At 40.7% G+C, this 18640-nt stretch overlaps 1 protein-coding gene across 1 annotated transcript; it reads right to left on the bottom strand.

Annotated features, from left to right (window-relative positions):
* Window positions 1-1372: 1372 nt before the first annotated feature.
* On the bottom strand, window positions 1373-16978 carry LOC144131809 (uncharacterized). Its single transcript, XM_077664464.1, has 4 exons — window positions 16927-16978; window positions 9852-9929; window positions 6681-6822; window positions 1373-3288 (listed from the first exon to the last, which is right to left on the bottom strand). The coding sequence occupies exons 3-4, from the start codon at window positions 6806-6808 to the stop codon at window positions 2892-2894; spliced, it is 525 nt and encodes a 174-aa protein (XP_077520590.1). The 5' UTR covers window positions 6809-6822; window positions 9852-9929; window positions 16927-16978; the 3' UTR covers window positions 1373-2891.
* Window positions 16979-18640: the final 1662 nt, after the last annotated feature.

Raw genomic sequence — 18640 nt, 5'->3', positions numbered from 1 at the left:
ATTTTTCTGACACCGAGCAGTGCAACGTCATAATGTAGTGAAGGTGTGGTGTCGCCACTCGGATGAAAAGCCAAAGAAAAAAGAAGCAAAAGTGACAAAAGTCCTGCACAAAGGTGACTTTCTGACTAAGCCCAACTGATGTAAACTTTGAATGGAGGTCTTTCTTAATGTTGTAAAGTCGTGCAGCAGAACTATTTTGCTATGGAAAAACACTACTTCAGTGCATGCGGTCATTTTATTCTAATATGAACCCATGAATACATGTCATAGTGACTAATTTTTATAGCAGTTGCCTATGCTGAAGAGCAGTGTTGCATTGTAAGTTGTAAGATATGTTCAGTATGTGTACACTTATAACCACACTGAAAGTCATATTTGCAGCCCCTTATTGCACTAGCAGCATAAAGGACTGTGTGCTTGAACTGAATTACACATATTTAGCTGCTGGTTTTCCATTTATATTTCATTAGGCAGCACAGAATACAGCAGCTCAAAACAGATGTAAAGAGTCCAGCACAGCACACCACACACAGCGCAGCAGCAGCCAGCTAAAACCTCCTCAGAATGTACTCAAGACATCATAAATTGTCCTTTTGAGGCTATTCTAAGGCTGTCCTGAGGCCGGACACGAGGATCTCGGTGATACTTATTGAGGATCATTTGAGGACATCCTTAGGATAAAGGATGTGTTCAAAAAAATATCTTCAGTATGTCCTTAGGATAAAGAATATGTTCAAAAAATATCCTCAGTATGTCCTCAGGACACTTCAGCATTGTCTGGGACACAGCTGCGCTTATAGAAGGAAATGCCACCATTTAAAAAGAAAAAAAATATAAGTTAAGATGGAGCCATCACACAAAAATGCAAGTGGAACTTTATTTCTAAAAGCTGGAATTCTCTGTTTTTTGTTGGGATGTTGGCCTGGATTGAGCGAGGGCATAAGGTATCACGTACGTGACCTTAGTGTTGACTGCTGTGGTGGAACTGCAGCTGAACCGTTGCGGTAGCCAGAACATAATTTTTCGAGACGCGTATAGCATGGTTCTGCTTCAGTATCGTTACACACAGCAAAGGAACCCACTTAACCAAGTAACTGCCCAAAGCAGGTGATGACAGTGAATCAACAGTGCTACAGTAGCAAACAATATTTGGCATGGAGATGCAGCACCCTGGTCTGCAAATGTGTGCAAGGTAGCAACACAATACCTCTAAATGCACAACTGCACTACTTAGTCTAACGGTACTATGTCTCACTGCACCCCACGTACCTTGTCAAAGGATGCATGTCAAGGACACTGACCTTTTTTGGTTAAAACTCGATTTACAGGAATACAGGAATTTTATTGCAAGATATGTATATACAGTACGTAGCGTGTGCCCGCAGAAGCGCAAGCGCTTGTGGGCGGGCCACGGCAGTCACAACAGCATACGGTCAATACAAAACGCTGAAATTGCACAATTTACAATGCAAAAAGAAGAAGAAAAAGAATAGCAATAACACAAAGCCGAAATATTACATATAGTTCAGTCAACAAATTTAGCGATTGATAATTATGTAACGCAAAGAAAATCTGGAGTTAATAAATAGAACACAAACAAGATAGAAATTAGAAAGCAACTCAGTATTTCCTTTCTTTAAACCTTTCAAACCACGCTTGCAGTCCAGATTTCACAGCCGTCAATGAATCACAATCAAACACCTTTGCAGGTAGTTTGTTAAAGTGGTAGGGTATATAAAACTGTCGTGTCCTTTTACCATAATGTGTATAAACCCTTGGAACTTTATAACGCGCTATGTGCCTAAGCGACTCTGGTTTTTTATCTGGCTGTTTAAACTGTGCTGAAAAGTAGTTTCTCAGAACTACCACCTGCAAGTACAAGTCATGCAGAGGAATAACTGCTGCTTTAACCATTCTGGTGTTCTGGTCGGACTTCTCGTAAGCAGTGCCATACAATAAATTAGTGGAGATTCTGCACAGGAAACTATCTACCTTCTTAATCTTACAAGGTGCACAAGAACCATACACTGAAACACCGTATCTAAGGATAGATTCTCCTAAAGATCTATACACAGTCTGACGCAAGTTTATAGGTGTAGTGTATTTGATACGATAAAGCTGCACAGAAAGAGCACGGAGTCGTTTTAATAAATAGTCAATTTGGGAAGACCAACACATGTTGGAATCAAGATATAGGCCAAGATATTTAACACTGCTCGAGTAGGGTAGTGGCGAACATTCGCATTTAGCACAGTTGCTACCATGCAGAATAACCGACTGGGTAAGATCAACATTCTTGTGCAGATTTCTGAAACACATTAAAACAGTTTTGTTTGTTTATGTATATTTGATTTCCAGATAACCAGTCTACTATTTTATTTATATCGTACTCAAGTAATTTCAGTGCGAGTGGGCTTGATTCATGGGATATCAATAAAGCTGTATCATCAGCATACTGAAATAATTTTGCATTTAATGTTAGATTAACCATATCATTTACATAAACATTAAACAAAAAGGGTCTCAAAACAGAACCTTGTGGAACGCCGTACTGAATATGAGAAAAAGTACTAAATGATTCTTTAATTTTCACTACTTGTTTACAGTGCGAAAGGTAACTTGCAAAAAATTGTTGGTATGGACCACGGAATCCAATACTTTCCAACTTACGTAACAAAACGGAGTGCTCCACGGTATCGAATGCTTTCGATAAATCCAAAAATAATCCAAAAACACATTGATTAACTTCAAAGTAATTGATTAACATCCATTGTATTTTATTCTCTTATGCTGTCAAAATTTAAAAAATAGCAAAAAATACTGTTTGCTGCCACCTGACTAAGCCCCAGACCCCAAATGATGGCCATAGCCAATGGCAAAGTTTTGTAAAATTAGGCCCCGTGAACAATAATCAAGCACACCGACTTGTGATGGACACAAATGAGCCCTCTGGACACCCGCGGGCCGCCCTGGGCAGGCCGGGCAGGTGCGGGTCTGGCAGGTGCTGGCCGTGTCGAGCCACATGGCTGTTGCTTGAGCTCTGCAGCACATGGCCCCGAGATGTCCACATTACGGAAGCTGCCACGCACACGGCTGACACTGCGGTGCGACTTTTGGTGCTGCGAAGGTGGCATTGGCGGTGTGCTTGGTGCTAGCGGCTGCTGTGGGACCATGGGCTGGGTCACTGGAGCCGAAATGTTGAGTGCCTTGATGGTTTCGGCATCTATATTAAACTTGGACTGGGGGCGGCCCCCACGCCGATCAAGGCCCACCTGCTGGGCATGACTCCTGAAGAATGAAAGAGGCGCATGTCCACATCACGGTCCAAGCAACCCACCAGTGCACAACTCCTCACTTTAACTCAAGAACACCAAACAGAATCCAAACTGAACTACACCGTTCTCCAGCTTTCCACAGCCTGCAGCTATAGCACTGGAAAAGTGCCAACTCGTACATCCAGTGCACTCCAAGCCTGTGCTCTTTTTTTTGCTGCAAAATTATCAATATATTGTTATCAATAACTCAGCTCCAGCGAGCTAAATTCACCTTCGTCTTTGTTAAAAGGGCACTACTGTTTAATTTTTATTTGACAAAAAAAAGCTGACAAAGCAGCAGGAAATCAGGCCAAGTCCAACCATCTGTGATCTAAATAGATGCACCATAATGACTCCCTATAGCAGCACTGTCATGTACAATACTGGCTAATTTTTGTTTCTTGGTCAGCTGTTCATTGCTGAGCTTTAGATTTTTTGGTAATTATTTACAAATATCTCTTCCATCAATAATGTAACAAGGAACTTAAGAGAATTGGCCAAAGTGCTGCAACAGGTTGGAAGTATGTTCACTCAGCGGAGCTACATACGCAAGGCACAGAAGTCTGCACGTTGCTGCTATTAAGTCCATACCTTTTTTCTCTTCAAAAAATGGCAATCTGGAATTGGGAGACGGAGTCTACCTATCTGCAGGGTCTAAGGTAGTCATGGCAGAGCCACGGGTAGTACGCGTCTCGGGCCAGTGCCCATTCCTGGCATGATGCATGGAGCGCCATGTGTGAAAAAAAATGTTAATTCATGTGCAGATCAGTTTCACTATGAAAATTCGAAATGCGCACCATTTACCTGGCACACTCACGCTGGCTGCCACTTTCCCTGATGAGCAATGAACAACACGAGAGCTAGCTTCCGGTAACCTCCGAAATGTGCACGTCGCGCAGGAATCCGAAAGCACAGGATCGTTGGCTCGGTTTTCCGCTAGTCAGCCGGCCACATGCAAGCATGGAAGGCACGATGTGGCACCGTTTGACCGCCCTTGACATCCATTTGCCTCAGAGTCCTGGCCTTGAGACTGCATCGTTACGCGTTTTTTACTTTGCTCTTTGCGAACTGCGATGCCATTCCGTGGAGGGCGGGGTGTGTTAGATTATATTTGGAGTCAACTTTTTTCTTTTTAGTCGGCGAGGGCTGCAAGTTGAAGGCTCGACTTACTACGGTGCAATATACCATATCTGAAGCATTTAACGTGCACCTGCTCACAATTCTTGGCTTTCAGGGTAATTTATGTGCTGCATAGCATTAATGCATGTTACGCTGCCAGGTGCTCGGAATTGATCTCCTGTCAGCACACACTATCACAATCACTGCACCTACATGCCACTCCTCCTCCAGCTTCTCCTGTGCATGTGCAGTTTAAGTTAGTAACAGGCGCATGCGACAGACTACAGCTGTAAAGCACATCTGCCACCTCACAGCCATGGCAACTCGCGCAACCGAATATTGCCTACGTCTCACACGTGCATTTGTTTTCGACCAGTAGCAGACGAACTTTTTTGCCACTCCCCAGAAAGCACCATATCTTGTAAAAAAGGCGGATTCCTAAAGGACACTACAATAAATTATGACTGTGGAGGTATGTTCTAGAACAATTTACGTAAACTTGCACTGCACGATTCAGCCATACTCAAGACTTCTACAAAAATGCAGACTTGAGAGGAAACCTCACAACAATATCAGTGCTTGAATGAACTGCTTGCATCAAAATAGATCGCATGTCCATCTTTGCCATGTTGGCTCGAGCTCGTAACCAGTGAACCATGCTATTGGATAAGCCCCAATAACCATGTCAAAGCAAACAGATGGCTTCTATTGTATCAAAAGCTAATTTTAACTACGACAACTTTCATAATGACATCAATGATGATGTCAAAAATTTACTATTTACAAACCGAGAAGCATGCAGTAGGAAAGCTATCCTTGAAGCTTTTAGAGGTCACTGGCCTTCTGCAACAGTGGTAGAAGGTACTTCTTTTTTTACTGAGACACAGGTGGAGCAACTGCCAACATGCTGAATGTAAAGTTCTAACATAACAACCTCGCCACCATCAGCACAGAAAATACAAAGAGTATCCTTGAAAGTGACCTTTTTGAAAAGAATTTGTCTAAACATGCATAAAATGTAGTGGAATAGGTCCTCTGAACCAAGTTCAATGGTTCCATGAGCCATGGGAATGCTCTGAACTGTGGTTTCCAAGTGCAGGTGGAAAAAATTGTAGGGGACACTTAAGCTCTGTCTTAAGGGTATGACGTGATAGCGTTAATGGGTTAATACCCATTTATGCAGAATTAGTCATTCCGTACTTACAGTCATAGACTGCTGAGAGTCCCCATATCTTTCCTGGTGCAGTGGTTTTAAGCGATGTGCCACTAACCTGCAGATGGCAGGTGCTGCCACCGATGGGCCTTATGCGACCCAGGTTGCTCTTCCCGAGTAACCTCTCACTACAAATCATTAATTTAACTGCCACCTGCCATGGTAGACAGTTTGCTCACAATCCAGTGGACAGGTTGTGATGATGCCATACAGCATGTGAATTATCTGGCCCTGTCTCTTAGGTTTCTTCTCTAGAGATTTTTCGCGGATTTTTCGCTCGCGGTCAACGATGCAGACGCCACAGACGCCAACGACAGCTTTTCTGTGACACACGCTCCTTAACACTATTGCATTAAAATTGAATAAATTTGTCTTTAGTGTCCCTTTAACTCGACACAATTGGAACCCAATCTGACCCCATATAGGTTATGGTTTATGGGGTTTAATGTCCCAAAGCAACTCAGGCTATGGGGGACACCGTAGTGGAGGGCTCTGTATAATTTCAACCAGCTGGGGTTCTTTCATATGCACTGCCATCACACTGTACACAGGCCTCTAGCATTCGTCTCCAATGAAATAAGAATGCCGTGACCTGCATCTTTCAGGTCAGCAAGTGAGCCCCATAACCACTTAGCTACCACGGTGGCTTTGACCAAGTTTAACAGCATAAAGGAGACATACTTGTCAAAGCCAAGGAGCATGCATACAGTTGCAGACAACCAGTGCAAATGCACTAGGCTGCAGCTGAAATATCAGCAACAAAAACCAATTGTGTGGAAAAATATTGTGCACACTACTTACCATGCAACCAAATCCTGTGTTAGCACACATATCCTGTGTGTGCTAACATTGGATTTGGGCACAATGTTTCCGATAAGAGCATAAATGACCATATACCCCAACATATCATGGCACAAAAGCCAAACACAAAGAAGTGCAAAACATGCTCTTATAACGGTGTAGCATAAGCAAAAGTATTCACTTATTAGACTCGTTACTGCATGCCTACTACAATATAAAAAAATCTGGCTTACTTTATTGCTGCCTTGCGAGCGTTTGTCATCCACCATGTCTTCAGGTGACATTGGAAGTAGTATGTGGAGAAACTGATGATCACTGCCAGAGGCACAATGCATAGGAAAATTATGTACATGGACACCATAAAACTGTAACCGGCTGTAAGAAAAAATCAGAGTGAAACATACATTAGTCTATCTGCTCATCACTACACATACATTTAATTTATAAATATGGTGTGTACCGCAAATACGTTAGTTTTCCGTATGCAGTAAAAGCTCGTTAATTTGACCCCAGTTAAATTGGAAATCAGGATAATTTGATCTGCTGGCTCAGTCCTGGCCAACAACCGCCATTTAAGTCTATGGCATTGTACACTTGCTACTTCCAATGCTACGGGTCTCACATCAGTTAATTTGAATGGGCTCCCAAAGGGAAGACCCGTCCAGGTATGACTGGCGTGGCAAGAGATGATTGAAATAGCCCTCCTTGGAACCTGAATTCCATGCTGCAGAGTCACTCGTGCACCTCTGACAATGACGTGCAATGGTAGGAGTGAAGGCGTTGACTACGGACGGACGGCCTCATCTCCATAAACAGTCCAACTGATCATATTTGGCTTTCTGAGCTTCACGCAGCCCGCATCACTCAGCCAATCATCTTTCCAGACGCTGATTGACGCATCGCTGGTATCCCCCCTTCCCCCTTTTTTCTCTCCCTGCTTCAGCACAACCGAGCATTTCCTTCACTTCCGTCTGTGCAGTCCTGTTCTTCCAGTGCATAGAAACTGCACACTCGACACATGCTGTTCGCTATTCATGCAGTGAAGCCTCCTCACACGTGACGGTGCCACTTATGATGGGCGTGTTGCGGTAGCAGTGGAGCTCCACCGCGTCACACCGTGAAGGAATGATGGGGAGGCCCTTAGGATTTTGGAGCAGTTCTGTTTCGCCACTCCCAAGAGTACACATGAAATAAAGTGTTGATGAAAACGTGAAAAATAGTCATTGCTGCGTCGTTCTTATCTCAAAAACAGGCAGCCATTGCCCAGTCTTTCACTGAGTAAATTTACCATGATGCAAGCAGTTAACATTCCTTGTGAGGTAATCTGATAGCTCAAACTTTAGGATAACAAAAATTTTTCCGGTTCATTGAAGTTCGAATTAATTAGCTTTTTCTGTATTCAAGCTGAAATAAATAGTGATCTGTGTTTTTGTCACATTTATCCACAGCAGTTCGAAAATATTACAAAAATTTTATTTCAATTCACCACCTTTTACTTTGGTAGCAGCTTAGTAGTAGTAGTAGCTTGTACTGCCGAAGTGCTCAATAAACAACAAGCACATCAAGACTATTCACTGCTCTACACCTTGTCATGGCCTACTCCTTGTCATGGCATAAAGTCTATTCACCATGGCTGCATTTTTGATACTCCTTACAAAATGTCTGTTCCTGCCCTTTGCAGTTTCCTTTAGCTGAGCAGAAGCCAAGAGGACAAGGTAACCTGTGCATCATCTTTTACTGAATGTGCTCGCTTTGTGAAGAATCTGGCAATAGTAATTTTTAGCAGCTTAGCAGTCTTAAGGGAAGCACGCCTGGCTTTCTTTGACAAGAGATGAGACCTCGTGCAAGTGATGGAGTGACACACATTGAGAATTATGCTAATAGGCTTGAAACTCTGTGTGCATGTGCTTAGGAAGCTGATGCAAATTTTAACTTTTGGTGATCATTACTCTCATCCCAGCTGACATGTCAGAATTGCCACTCCAGCCATGATGTCAGGCAGCAGATGGCAAGCTTTTTCTTGCCTGTTCAATTTGAAACTCCTAGCTTTATCCTGCTTTCATTGCTGGGTATGTAGTACCATCGCTGGAATTTTCTTCAAACATATGCTTTTAACCATTCTGTTTTGTGCTTTCTTTCTCAGAGGGAAGTGCAAAGTCAACTGGCATACTTTGACACCATGGTCGCTCAAAGCAATATTCTTGATGCTCGCATTTTACAGGAGGGACTTGGACTAGTTCGGAAGCAATTTAGAGAGCAATTGGGCTCCTTCTTTACAAGACATAGAGTTAATCCTATACTCTCATGAAGCTGAATGTGGCAGAAAAAAGATGGTGTTTTAGTGCAAGACAAGTAGCAAACATGGCGACTTTACCCAGAACGCTTTCAGCACTTCTATACAAAGCCAAATTTTCGTCCTAGCACCGGGGCATGTAGGAACGCAAGGCAAATGGTTGACTAACTATTTGTAAAGGACAGTGGTATTTCACTGCAATGTCCAAATTTATGAAAACAGTTCCTGACCACCACCATTGCGAATTGGATAAAGCTTAAAAACTGTGAAGAGTTGACAAAAAGAATACCAAAAAGTCACACGTGTACTTTGGACACAAAGTAAGTCACAGTAACTATGGCACAGCCTCGAGCGTGCATGCTATCCAGTAAAGCCCAATTATTAAGGCAAATTATAATGTGAGCTTTAAACAGGACAGGGAATTTTATGATATATCATAGTGTAATTTTCTATCAGAGAATCATATCATAAGGATCCCACTGTATATTCCCAAAATACAGCTGTCCATACCATCCACAACAAGATTCAAGTAAGAGTATGAAAGCTGAACCAAAAAATAAAGACAATGTATGATTCTATAACACTGTTGAAAGCATGCACACTCCCAATGAGCATTTACTGCACAACTATCACGCAAGTTATCCACTGATACACATCAGTGCGTACACCATGGGTCTGAAGCTGGGCCACTGTCTGAACTCCCACCGAGTCCTGGGTAATTGCAGTATGGAGGAGCATAGCCCACCATGCAATGGCAATTGCCACGGCTGTTGCAAACCTGCACAAACAGCAGGTCATCATGCTGCCAACAATTTGTGCAACACCATTACAAATAGAGCTTTAATGGCAGTTTATTTCTCAGCTTGAGAAATATTCTCAAGCTGAGAAAAATAGCTTCAGAAATTTCTCAGCTTGGTGCATGTTGCTAGGCCTTATGTTGTGACACTATCCTTTCGAGCAGCGGGCCTCTTTATTGAGGCCTTAATAAAGAGGCCTGCTGCTAAAAAAGAATAAAAACTAAATATGCAAATAGAAAGAATGAATAGTAAAAACCTATCTCTAGTGTGAAAGCAGACCAAGATAATTAACAAAATGATAAAGAACAACTTACCCCATTATTATAACAGTCATAAGGGCATTTGACTCGATAGATTTTTTCAAGAGGAACGCACTTCTGGTTCATACAAGCCTGCAATGCATCCAAAAAAATGCTTTTGTTAGCACAGTTATGCACCACCTGCTCCTCTTTGGCAACACAGGTGCTATGTTAAGTAGAACCATTCTATAGTAAAGTTGCTTTGCCCAGCAAAAATATTTGCTATATCAGTGTCTATATCAGTATCAGTAAAAGGGTACGGTTGTCATCAATATTAATTTGCCTTGCTATTATGCTGTTATGGGTCTGTTGCTCCGGGGCGTCCTAGACTGTGTGTGTGCTGCAATGACATGATTACATGAGTACACTGCATGGGTGAACACTCTTAAGTATAACTTTTTTTATTAAAGCTGCCATTACAATAAAAGAAAAAAATGCACAATCATCCACGGAAGGTGAAATGAGACTGTAGTTTCACTGGACCACACCAGTGTTTTTGCTATATGCAAAATTACTATGGTGGGGTACGTTCCACTGTGTATAGAAATCACCAACATATAAAGCTGCACAAGTGAACAGTGGTGGAGTAGTATTTAAGCAAGATTCCCCAACAGCTTTTTGACCATCCTGGCAGAGAATTGACAGAAACTAAGGAGAATTACCTCTTTCTGTCTCGTGAGAGAAGTAAACTCATTTTTCTGGCAGGTTCAAATTAAAAAAAAATAGAAAGTTTGAGAAATGCTTAAAAAGAGAGACATAGAGGCAGAAAGAGGTTCCAAATTTGACCACTATAGTGGGACCTTTTAGATTGAAATGCAGAGGTAATTAAATGAAACCGCTGTACATGTCAATACAAAAATTTCTGTGACAGTTGAAGAAAAGCATAAGATAAAATACCCAATCAATGAAAAAATCCAATGTGAAAATTCCAAGGACAAAACAGAAGACGAACAAACACAGTAAAATCTTGTTGATACCCTCCCAGTTCATACAATTTCCCGGTTCAAAAGTACATAATCCCAGGCATTAAAATTGTTTCACAGAGTTCACTATTTTTCTTTCAGTTAGTAAATTCCAGATGTCACAGATACCTGCAACTGCACTGAAAATGCTGGCAAATCCTGGTTGTATATAGTATGTTTAGCAAGCAGCTACACATGTGCAAACATACCAGTGGCCCAAACCTGGGGGCACGCGACATGAAAAGCTGCAATTCAACTGCAGTTGCCCGCCATGGCATTTTTCTCTGTACTGCCTTAATGAAAAGGGGCGAAGCATTAAAATTAAAAAGTAAAGTGCATTTACGCATCAACGGGTCATTCCCGCGAGGACGCCACATGAAGAGGAGAAATGCAGCAGCTTCTTCAGAGTGTTTTAGAGCAAGCAGGTGAAGCAATATCTGAGAACTACATGGATGCGCTTACATGCGAGCGGGCTGGGTCTGGGGAATGCAAACCAAGGATGCTGCGACAGTCAGCTGTTTGGCGGCTTTCTCGCAGTGCATTCATGCAAGAAGGCAAATCATCCGTAAACAACGAAGAGACTGCTCATTTTGCCACTGCCGTAAATAGACCGGATGGGTTATGAAGTTTCTTCCCTGCCACGAACAACGCAAATATGCAATCAGTTCTGTGGGCACTCTAAAAGGAGCTGCTCAGACCTTGGACCTAGGAATGCTAACAGAGATTGTTATGATGTAAAAATGCCAATAAAAAGTTTAATTTGTACCTCACTGAACAGTTAAATTTTCAAAAATTCAGCGGTTTGGAACATACATTTTTCTGGATCGTGCGTTTTTTTATGGCATTTTTTTTAACATTTCAACGTGGTTTTAGTGCAGTAGGCTTTAAAAATAATGAATTTCAACAGTTAAAAATGAACCAGTGAAGTTCACATTTAAAGGAGGATGGGGATGACATGGCTTAGATATTTATTTATTTATTTATTCAAAATACCCCCAAAGGCCCTCATTTGAGGGTATTACATGAGGGGGGGGGGGGGGAATAAGTACAAAGCATTGTTATAAGGTTAAAGATATTGCACTAAAATAAAATAGAAATCACAAAATTTTAATCATAAATAGGCATTCACAGAAAGGGTCGCAACAATGCACATAACAGCAAAATTTGAGCATAAATAACAGCACCGCTAGAAAAAGAAAAAGACAACACTGGAAAAGGTGCGCTGAAGTACAAAAAAAAAATATAAAATAAAAAGAATGCAAGGCGGAAGAAAATAACGCTCAAAAAATACCTTTTTAGTTGTTGAAACATGAGTGCATAAGATGTTGGAATTTATTTAGATCAGATTCAGTGGCAATTTCTGATGGCAAAGCGTTCCATTCGGTTATTGTGCGTGGTAAAAAAGAATAGGCATAATGGAATGACTGGCAGTTAATGCGTTTAACTTTGTAAGGATGATCGCGACGTGGAAAGATAACTGGCGGTGGCTGAAAGAATTCATCATGAAGGGAAGGATGGTGATAAAGCTTGTGGAAAAGTGACAGACGGGAAATTTTTTGGCGCAGTGCTAAGTTATCTAACTCGGCTTTAGTCTTCAATGAGGTGACGCTGGTGTAACATTCATCGATGAATCGCGCAGCACGGTTTTGCAGGGCTTCGATGTTACTGATGATATAATTTTGATGAGGATCCCAAATGGCAGACGCGTATTCGAGTTTCGGACGGATTAATGTGGTGTACGCTAGTTTTTTTACATGTGTCGCGGCCTCTTTTAAATTATGTTTGAGAAGTCCGAAAGTACGGTTAGCGGAGGCAAGAGTGAGATTAATATGATGATTCCATGATAAGTCGGATTGTAGGTTAATGCCAAGATACTTGTAACTTGTGGTGAATTCTACACTATTGTTATCAAGAAAGTAGGCGGTAAGAATACGTGGCTTGTTAGTGAAAGACATGAGCTTAGTTTTGGAAAGATTTAAAGGCATTAACCAATTAGAACACCATGTGCTTATCGCTTCAAGATCAGACTGCAATGGCTGGCTGTCAGTGTTACAGGTTATACGTCGATAAAGCACACAATTGTCAGCAAATAGTCTGATTCTGGACGTCACACAATTGGGTAAGTCATTAATATAGATAAGGAAAAGTAAAGGTCCCAGTACACTGCCTTGTGGAACTCCAGACGTAACATTAGCGTAACATGAGTTAGAGTTGTTAACTGATGTGAACTGAATTCTAGATGAGAGAAAATCTGCTATCCATGCAATAATATTAGGGTGAATGTTCAGTTGGGAAAGTTTAAGCAACAACCTTTGGTGTGGAACGCGATCAAATGCTTTAGAAAAATCTAAAAATATTGCGTCAACTTGGAAACCAGCGTCAATCAGTGCATGAATATCGTTAATAAAACCGGCAAGTTGGGTGTCGCATGAGTAGCCCTTGCGAAAACCGTGCTGATGATCGAAGATAATGTTATGATCTTCAAGGTAGTTGATGACCTGAGTATGTATAATATGCTCGAGTAATTTACAAACTGTAAAGTATTCCACAACTTGGTTAGAGAAAACTCTACCATTTCAATTCTGTAGTCAGTACAAACTTAGAGGAGTACAAAATATCTCTGCAATGCAAATCTAGCAGGATTATGGTTACTATAGTCTTCACATATGAATGCGCTGAAGAAAAAATTTGAAGAGGACACATAAGCTCTGCCTTAAGGGTATGACGTGATAGTGTAATGAATTAATTCCCATATATGCAATTTTCGTTCTCTACTTTACATTCATATATATCCCCAGGAGTCTTCATACCCCTCCTCCTGCACAGTGGTGCAGAGGTTAAGCAATGTGCCAGTACAATTTGCAATGGCAGGTGCTCCCAGTTGTGGGGTTTGTGCTCTGGCTGCTCTTCCCGAGCAACCAATCATTAGTTGGTTGCAAACTGCCACCTGCCATGGTGGGCAGTTTGCTCACTATCTGGTGACCAGGTTGTGATAAGGCCCCAAGGTCATGTGACCTTGGTGGCCCACCTGGCTCCTAGGTTGCTCTCTGGGGACCGCCTGCCAGAGCCATGCCCGTGATTTTTTGCTCACAATGCCGATGCTGACGTTAACACGGATGCCGACACAGACACTGGATTTTCTGGACAATAGGGCCTTTAACCCTACCATGTCAATATGATTATTTATCACACGATATGCAAACACACCAAGATTAAATTTTTTTAGCTCCGGGATACAAAGAATGGTTTGGTTTGGTTTGGTCTGGTTTATAGGGTTTAACGTACCAAAGCAACTAAGGCAATGAGGAATGCGGCAGTGGAGGGCTCCGGATAATTACGACCAACTGTGATTCTTTAACGTGCATGGACAATGCACAGTACAAGAACCTTAGCAGTTGACCTCCATCGAAATGCGACCGCCATGGCCAGGACCGAACCCGCGTATTTCGGGTCAGCAGCCGAGCACCATAAACACTAGCCGCCATGGCAGCTTCAATGGAGGTGTGTATAGAGCATAATTAAAGTGTATAAACCGAACTAATATCGTATCTAACAGAAGTAATTCTATAAAAGGTTTTTGTTCATACCTGATGAATATACAAGTTTATTCTCAATCAATTATCTGGTCTGGCATTATGAAATGAACAATGGTAAGGGCATGTGGGATAAGAACTGATAGAGGACATGAGTGTTGTTACATGCTTGGAAGCGAAAATAATGTAATTAACTGCATTTAGCTTGATTGAATAGGAGTCCATCGTAACATTAAAAAATCAATAAACATTAACATTAATAAAATCTAAATTAGGCTTTGAAGTTAACATGTTCAAACATTTATATGAAGAGGTAAGCATTGCATCATCAGCACAAAGAATGCTATCAGTAGGGGACAGGCAGTTAGGAAAATCATTGAATAAGAAAACTGAGGTGCCCCACTTTTTTACATTAGATAAGCAACTAAAGAAAAATATTAAAGGAATTCCACTAATGCAGTAAGACATTAACAACCTATGTAGTAAGCTTTATTATTTAATTTAATGTTTAATTTATTAATGTCTAATTTGCATTAAACAGTAATGTTCACTTCCATTTTCACTGCAGACTTCATTATATGCATTAGCAACTTTTGTACTTTTGTCACATTATCCTAAATTCTATAGGTATAAGTTGAACATTGCTATGATGTTTTTCTCTTGATTTGAACATGATGCTTATATCCTGCATTATTGCTTTGTCGATGCATATTATTAAATAACATTCTTTTTCTGTTATAAACATGTTGATAGGCATATTATTTGCTATAATGTTGATTGAAGCGTTGTGTACTTTTAGGTTCTGTACTCAATTAAGCTGCTGTAGGAGGCGAGGACCCCACGTCAAGATATACCTAGGCTTTCTGTCCCTGCCTTTCACATCTCTGGTGTGGAATAAACCTGATTTATTGATTGACTGACTGACTGATTGAAATCGAAGGAATGTCAGCGCAGCAATTTTGCCAAACATCAAATTGTTTACAGTGCAGCACATTAAATTTTTCTAGATGATTAAACAATCTTAGATATGTACATAGAGGAAGACTGGAGGTGGCCCAAAAATTACTGATGAGATTTTATTCCCTCCCTTGAAAACAGACAAATAAATTTTCTCTCTTGGGAACCCACACCTAATTAAAAATTATGCTCGTTACGAGTGTGAACATATAAGCAATGACATCTGCAATCAGTTTCATACCATTTTCTTAGATATTATATAGGCCAGAAGTGAAAATTTTTATTTATAATATACTTCTCACTTCAGCAGATGATGTGAGGAAGAGGAAGATTCAATGCTGACAACAGACAGTTGGGACAGTTGCAGAACAGTTGGCAATGGTCATTAGAAGAGCAGCTGAAGCAGAGGATTAGCACTAAAGGTAATAGTAATTTCCAGAGGGCTACAAAAAGTTACTCTGCCGTGAGTGATAGTTGGTATGAAAAAGTTGTTAGATTTCTTGTTGAGGAAGAGTTAGGCGCCATTGCTGATTAGAGTCTGAGCAAAGAATTTCATTTTCATAGTAGCATTTTTTAACAGTACGTTCAAGGCATTACCATACTTCTTGTACCATTACTGTAGCTTCTGCATTTTGAATAGTTGTCTTTTAGTTTCCCTGTGCAAGTTGTCCTTCATATGTAGACCCTTAATCAAGCCTTGCATCAGCCAAGAGTTGTTATAAAATAAAGTTGTTCTCTTGGCATAATACTACTGATGTGCCGGAAGTCTAGCAGTTATTATTAATGGACCAGAATGTACTAAAAAGCCAACTGAGCATCGATTAGCAAAGTAATATACGACCAACACAAGAAAGTTATCAAATGATGGAACTTTGGATGATTAAAGATAAGCCTTTGAGAAGCTGGTAATAGTACTTGTGACATGTGGACTTTGGGTCATTCCATGCAAAAGGAGACGTGCCAAATCCTCGACATCTTAGATTTGGCTGAAAAAATTTATATCAGTTAAGACAAGTTCCAACAGAAGTGTAGAGACTTTCTTTTGAAGAAAAAAAAACTTTCTCTCCAAATATTTCGCTCCAAAGTGCAAGAAATTGCCTTAGTCTGGGTGTTTTTAGAAAATTATTGCTCAGGAACTGTTCCTTGCCGAAAAAGTTTCTCTCTTCAGGCATTCAGGTATTGAGATGCCTTGCGTCCCAATAGGTAAACTGTGGATGATGCCGATTTGGTCGAAAATAGAAATGCTTAGCAGGAGAAAAATTTCAAGATTTCTACATTTTTTAAAGTAAACTTTGAGTCTGAATTTTGAGACAACTTTCTTGGAGCATTGTCTGAAACCCTATTATAGCAATGTTTGTGTTAAACTTGACTACTAAGCTTGCGTTGTTCTGGAACTCTGCCATTGGTCCATGCAACCAAACACAAAACGTCTATTCCAAACACTGAGCAATGAATTTCTATCCAAACACTCACTGAAATTCACTCTCAAGCAAAAGCCCAACCTTCAGTTCACTCATATTTCATACCAGTAAATATGGCGATTACACCAGTAGTATATGGCTAAACCACCATGATCTGAAGAAATGTGCTGACAGTAATCAGGGGAGTAGTATCCAATACATAACAAAAGAAGCTCACTCTATGCCGAACTCCAGTCGTTCATGCAGGTGTACACAGTGCAATGTTCCACACATAACATCCCTGAAAAAGTTTACGGAAAAGTTAGCCCCTTTCTCGCTAGCAAAATAGTTTCACAGATAAGTCACACAGGAAGTTTTCATGAGCCTTCCTATTTTATCCCAAAGGAAAAGAATGTTTACAGCAGATTACACATACACAATAAAACATGAACTGTGTCAACAAGGGCTTTGACGATGTGCAATAATACATACATTTTTTTATAGTAGAATAGCAGCATCAGCACATCACATTTAAAGGTTTCAAAACGAGAAACCTCTGCCAAATAAACCATATGGATTTCATATACCCATAGGAAGCATCAAACAGCTTGAACATTTCTTCTATCAGGACATACTGAATTCAACACAAGGGTATTTTTTCTATATCCAATAATAAGCAGCTGCCACAGGCTGAGCTCTTAAATTTACCTGATATTTTCGTATGTTGTCGATTGATGTCTAAAATAAAGAGTTCTGCAATTTGGTTTTGCCTCCAAAATTTTTTTCCATGCACTGAACTTGAAATCTTTGGTTATGAGTAAATTTTGGTTATGAATAAATTAAAATGTAATAACAATCGGTACCTTAACATTACTAGAACGAAACTATAGATGATTTTGCCTGCATGTGCCTTGCTTATTTTTTCTGTTTCAAGAACTCAGTCTTTTTTTTTACTAAAATTTGACGAACTTGGCACAAGTCACATTTTTTATCGACTTTGAAGATCTGTGTCTTAAAAAAGGAGTGTGGCAGAGCTACCACAATTATACATTGCGTTTTACACAAGACTATTCAAGTGAAGAGTGTCATGTTTATGTGGTTTATGGATAATGAGATACAGCCATGCAAATTTCGAAAAAACACAGAACAGTGAAAACTTCTGATTACCATTTAGAAAAACATTTCTGATATTTCTAAACTTTGTTTTTATATTCTTCTTTGCGCCAATCTTTATAATGATCAAAAGCATATAAAACGGCATTGAGAGTGTAGTAATTTCAGCCCTCCAATGAGACCCTTGTAAAAGGCTTGGCACAAGGAGACTCCTTAATTGTTGTGTGCGACTTTAGAATGTGGGCAATACTAGGACAGTAAATAGGTAGGTAAATGAGCAAAATATTCCAAGCAATTACCAATCCAGACATAATTTCAAGCAGCGCTTGAAATAAAGCTGCTAAAAGCGCGTCTTATGTATGCAGGCAGCCAAGCGACTGAGGACAACGCACTTTCAAGGACGGGCTGGAAGGTTGTCTTGCTTCGGATGTATTGGTGACACAGCACAGACTTCTTACAGCAATGCTCGTGAAAGCGAAGAGTCCTTGGCTCCCAGTTCTTTCTTTTAGTGCACGCGGATGCTCCCCCTGCGCTGCGCACCACGATAACACCACACGGTGCATCGCGCTCTGGCAGCAACAAACCTTCCTTCCGGGCTGTTTTTGTTCTCCCAACTGTGTTGGTTTCGATGAAAAATCTAAGGCACCGGAAGCTATACTGACATAACAAACAGGGTGTACACTTCCCCCCAAACTTCAAAGCCGACTGCGCAGCGCAAACGTGTTCCTGCAAGGCTTGTTTTTGTCTGCCCTCGGCAGCCACGTACCTTGTCTTTTCAAAAATTAACTATACAAATGCTATGTTAATAAACGCTTCCAGTCCTTGTTGCAGAGAAGACA

The sequence above is a fragment of the Amblyomma americanum genome, chromosome 1 (genome assembly GCF_052857255.1).
Source record: "Amblyomma americanum isolate KBUSLIRL-KWMA chromosome 1, ASM5285725v1, whole genome shotgun sequence".
NCBI lineage: Eukaryota > Metazoa > Arthropoda > Arachnida > Ixodida > Ixodidae > Amblyomma > Amblyomma americanum.
Note: the sequence above shows the minus strand (reverse complement) of the source record. Positions and strands in the feature narration are given on the sequence as shown.

Bases quoted from the DNA above. Each gene is read 5' to 3' on its own strand.
- LOC144131809 (XM_077664464.1), bottom strand. From the start codon at position 6,808: ATGGTGTCCATGTACATAATTTTCCTATGCATTGTGCCTCTGGCAGTG. The intron at 3,289-6,680 runs GTAAGCCAGATT...TTCATTCTTCAG, and splicing joins GCTCGCAAGGCAGCAATAAA to GAGTCATGCCCAGCAGGTGG.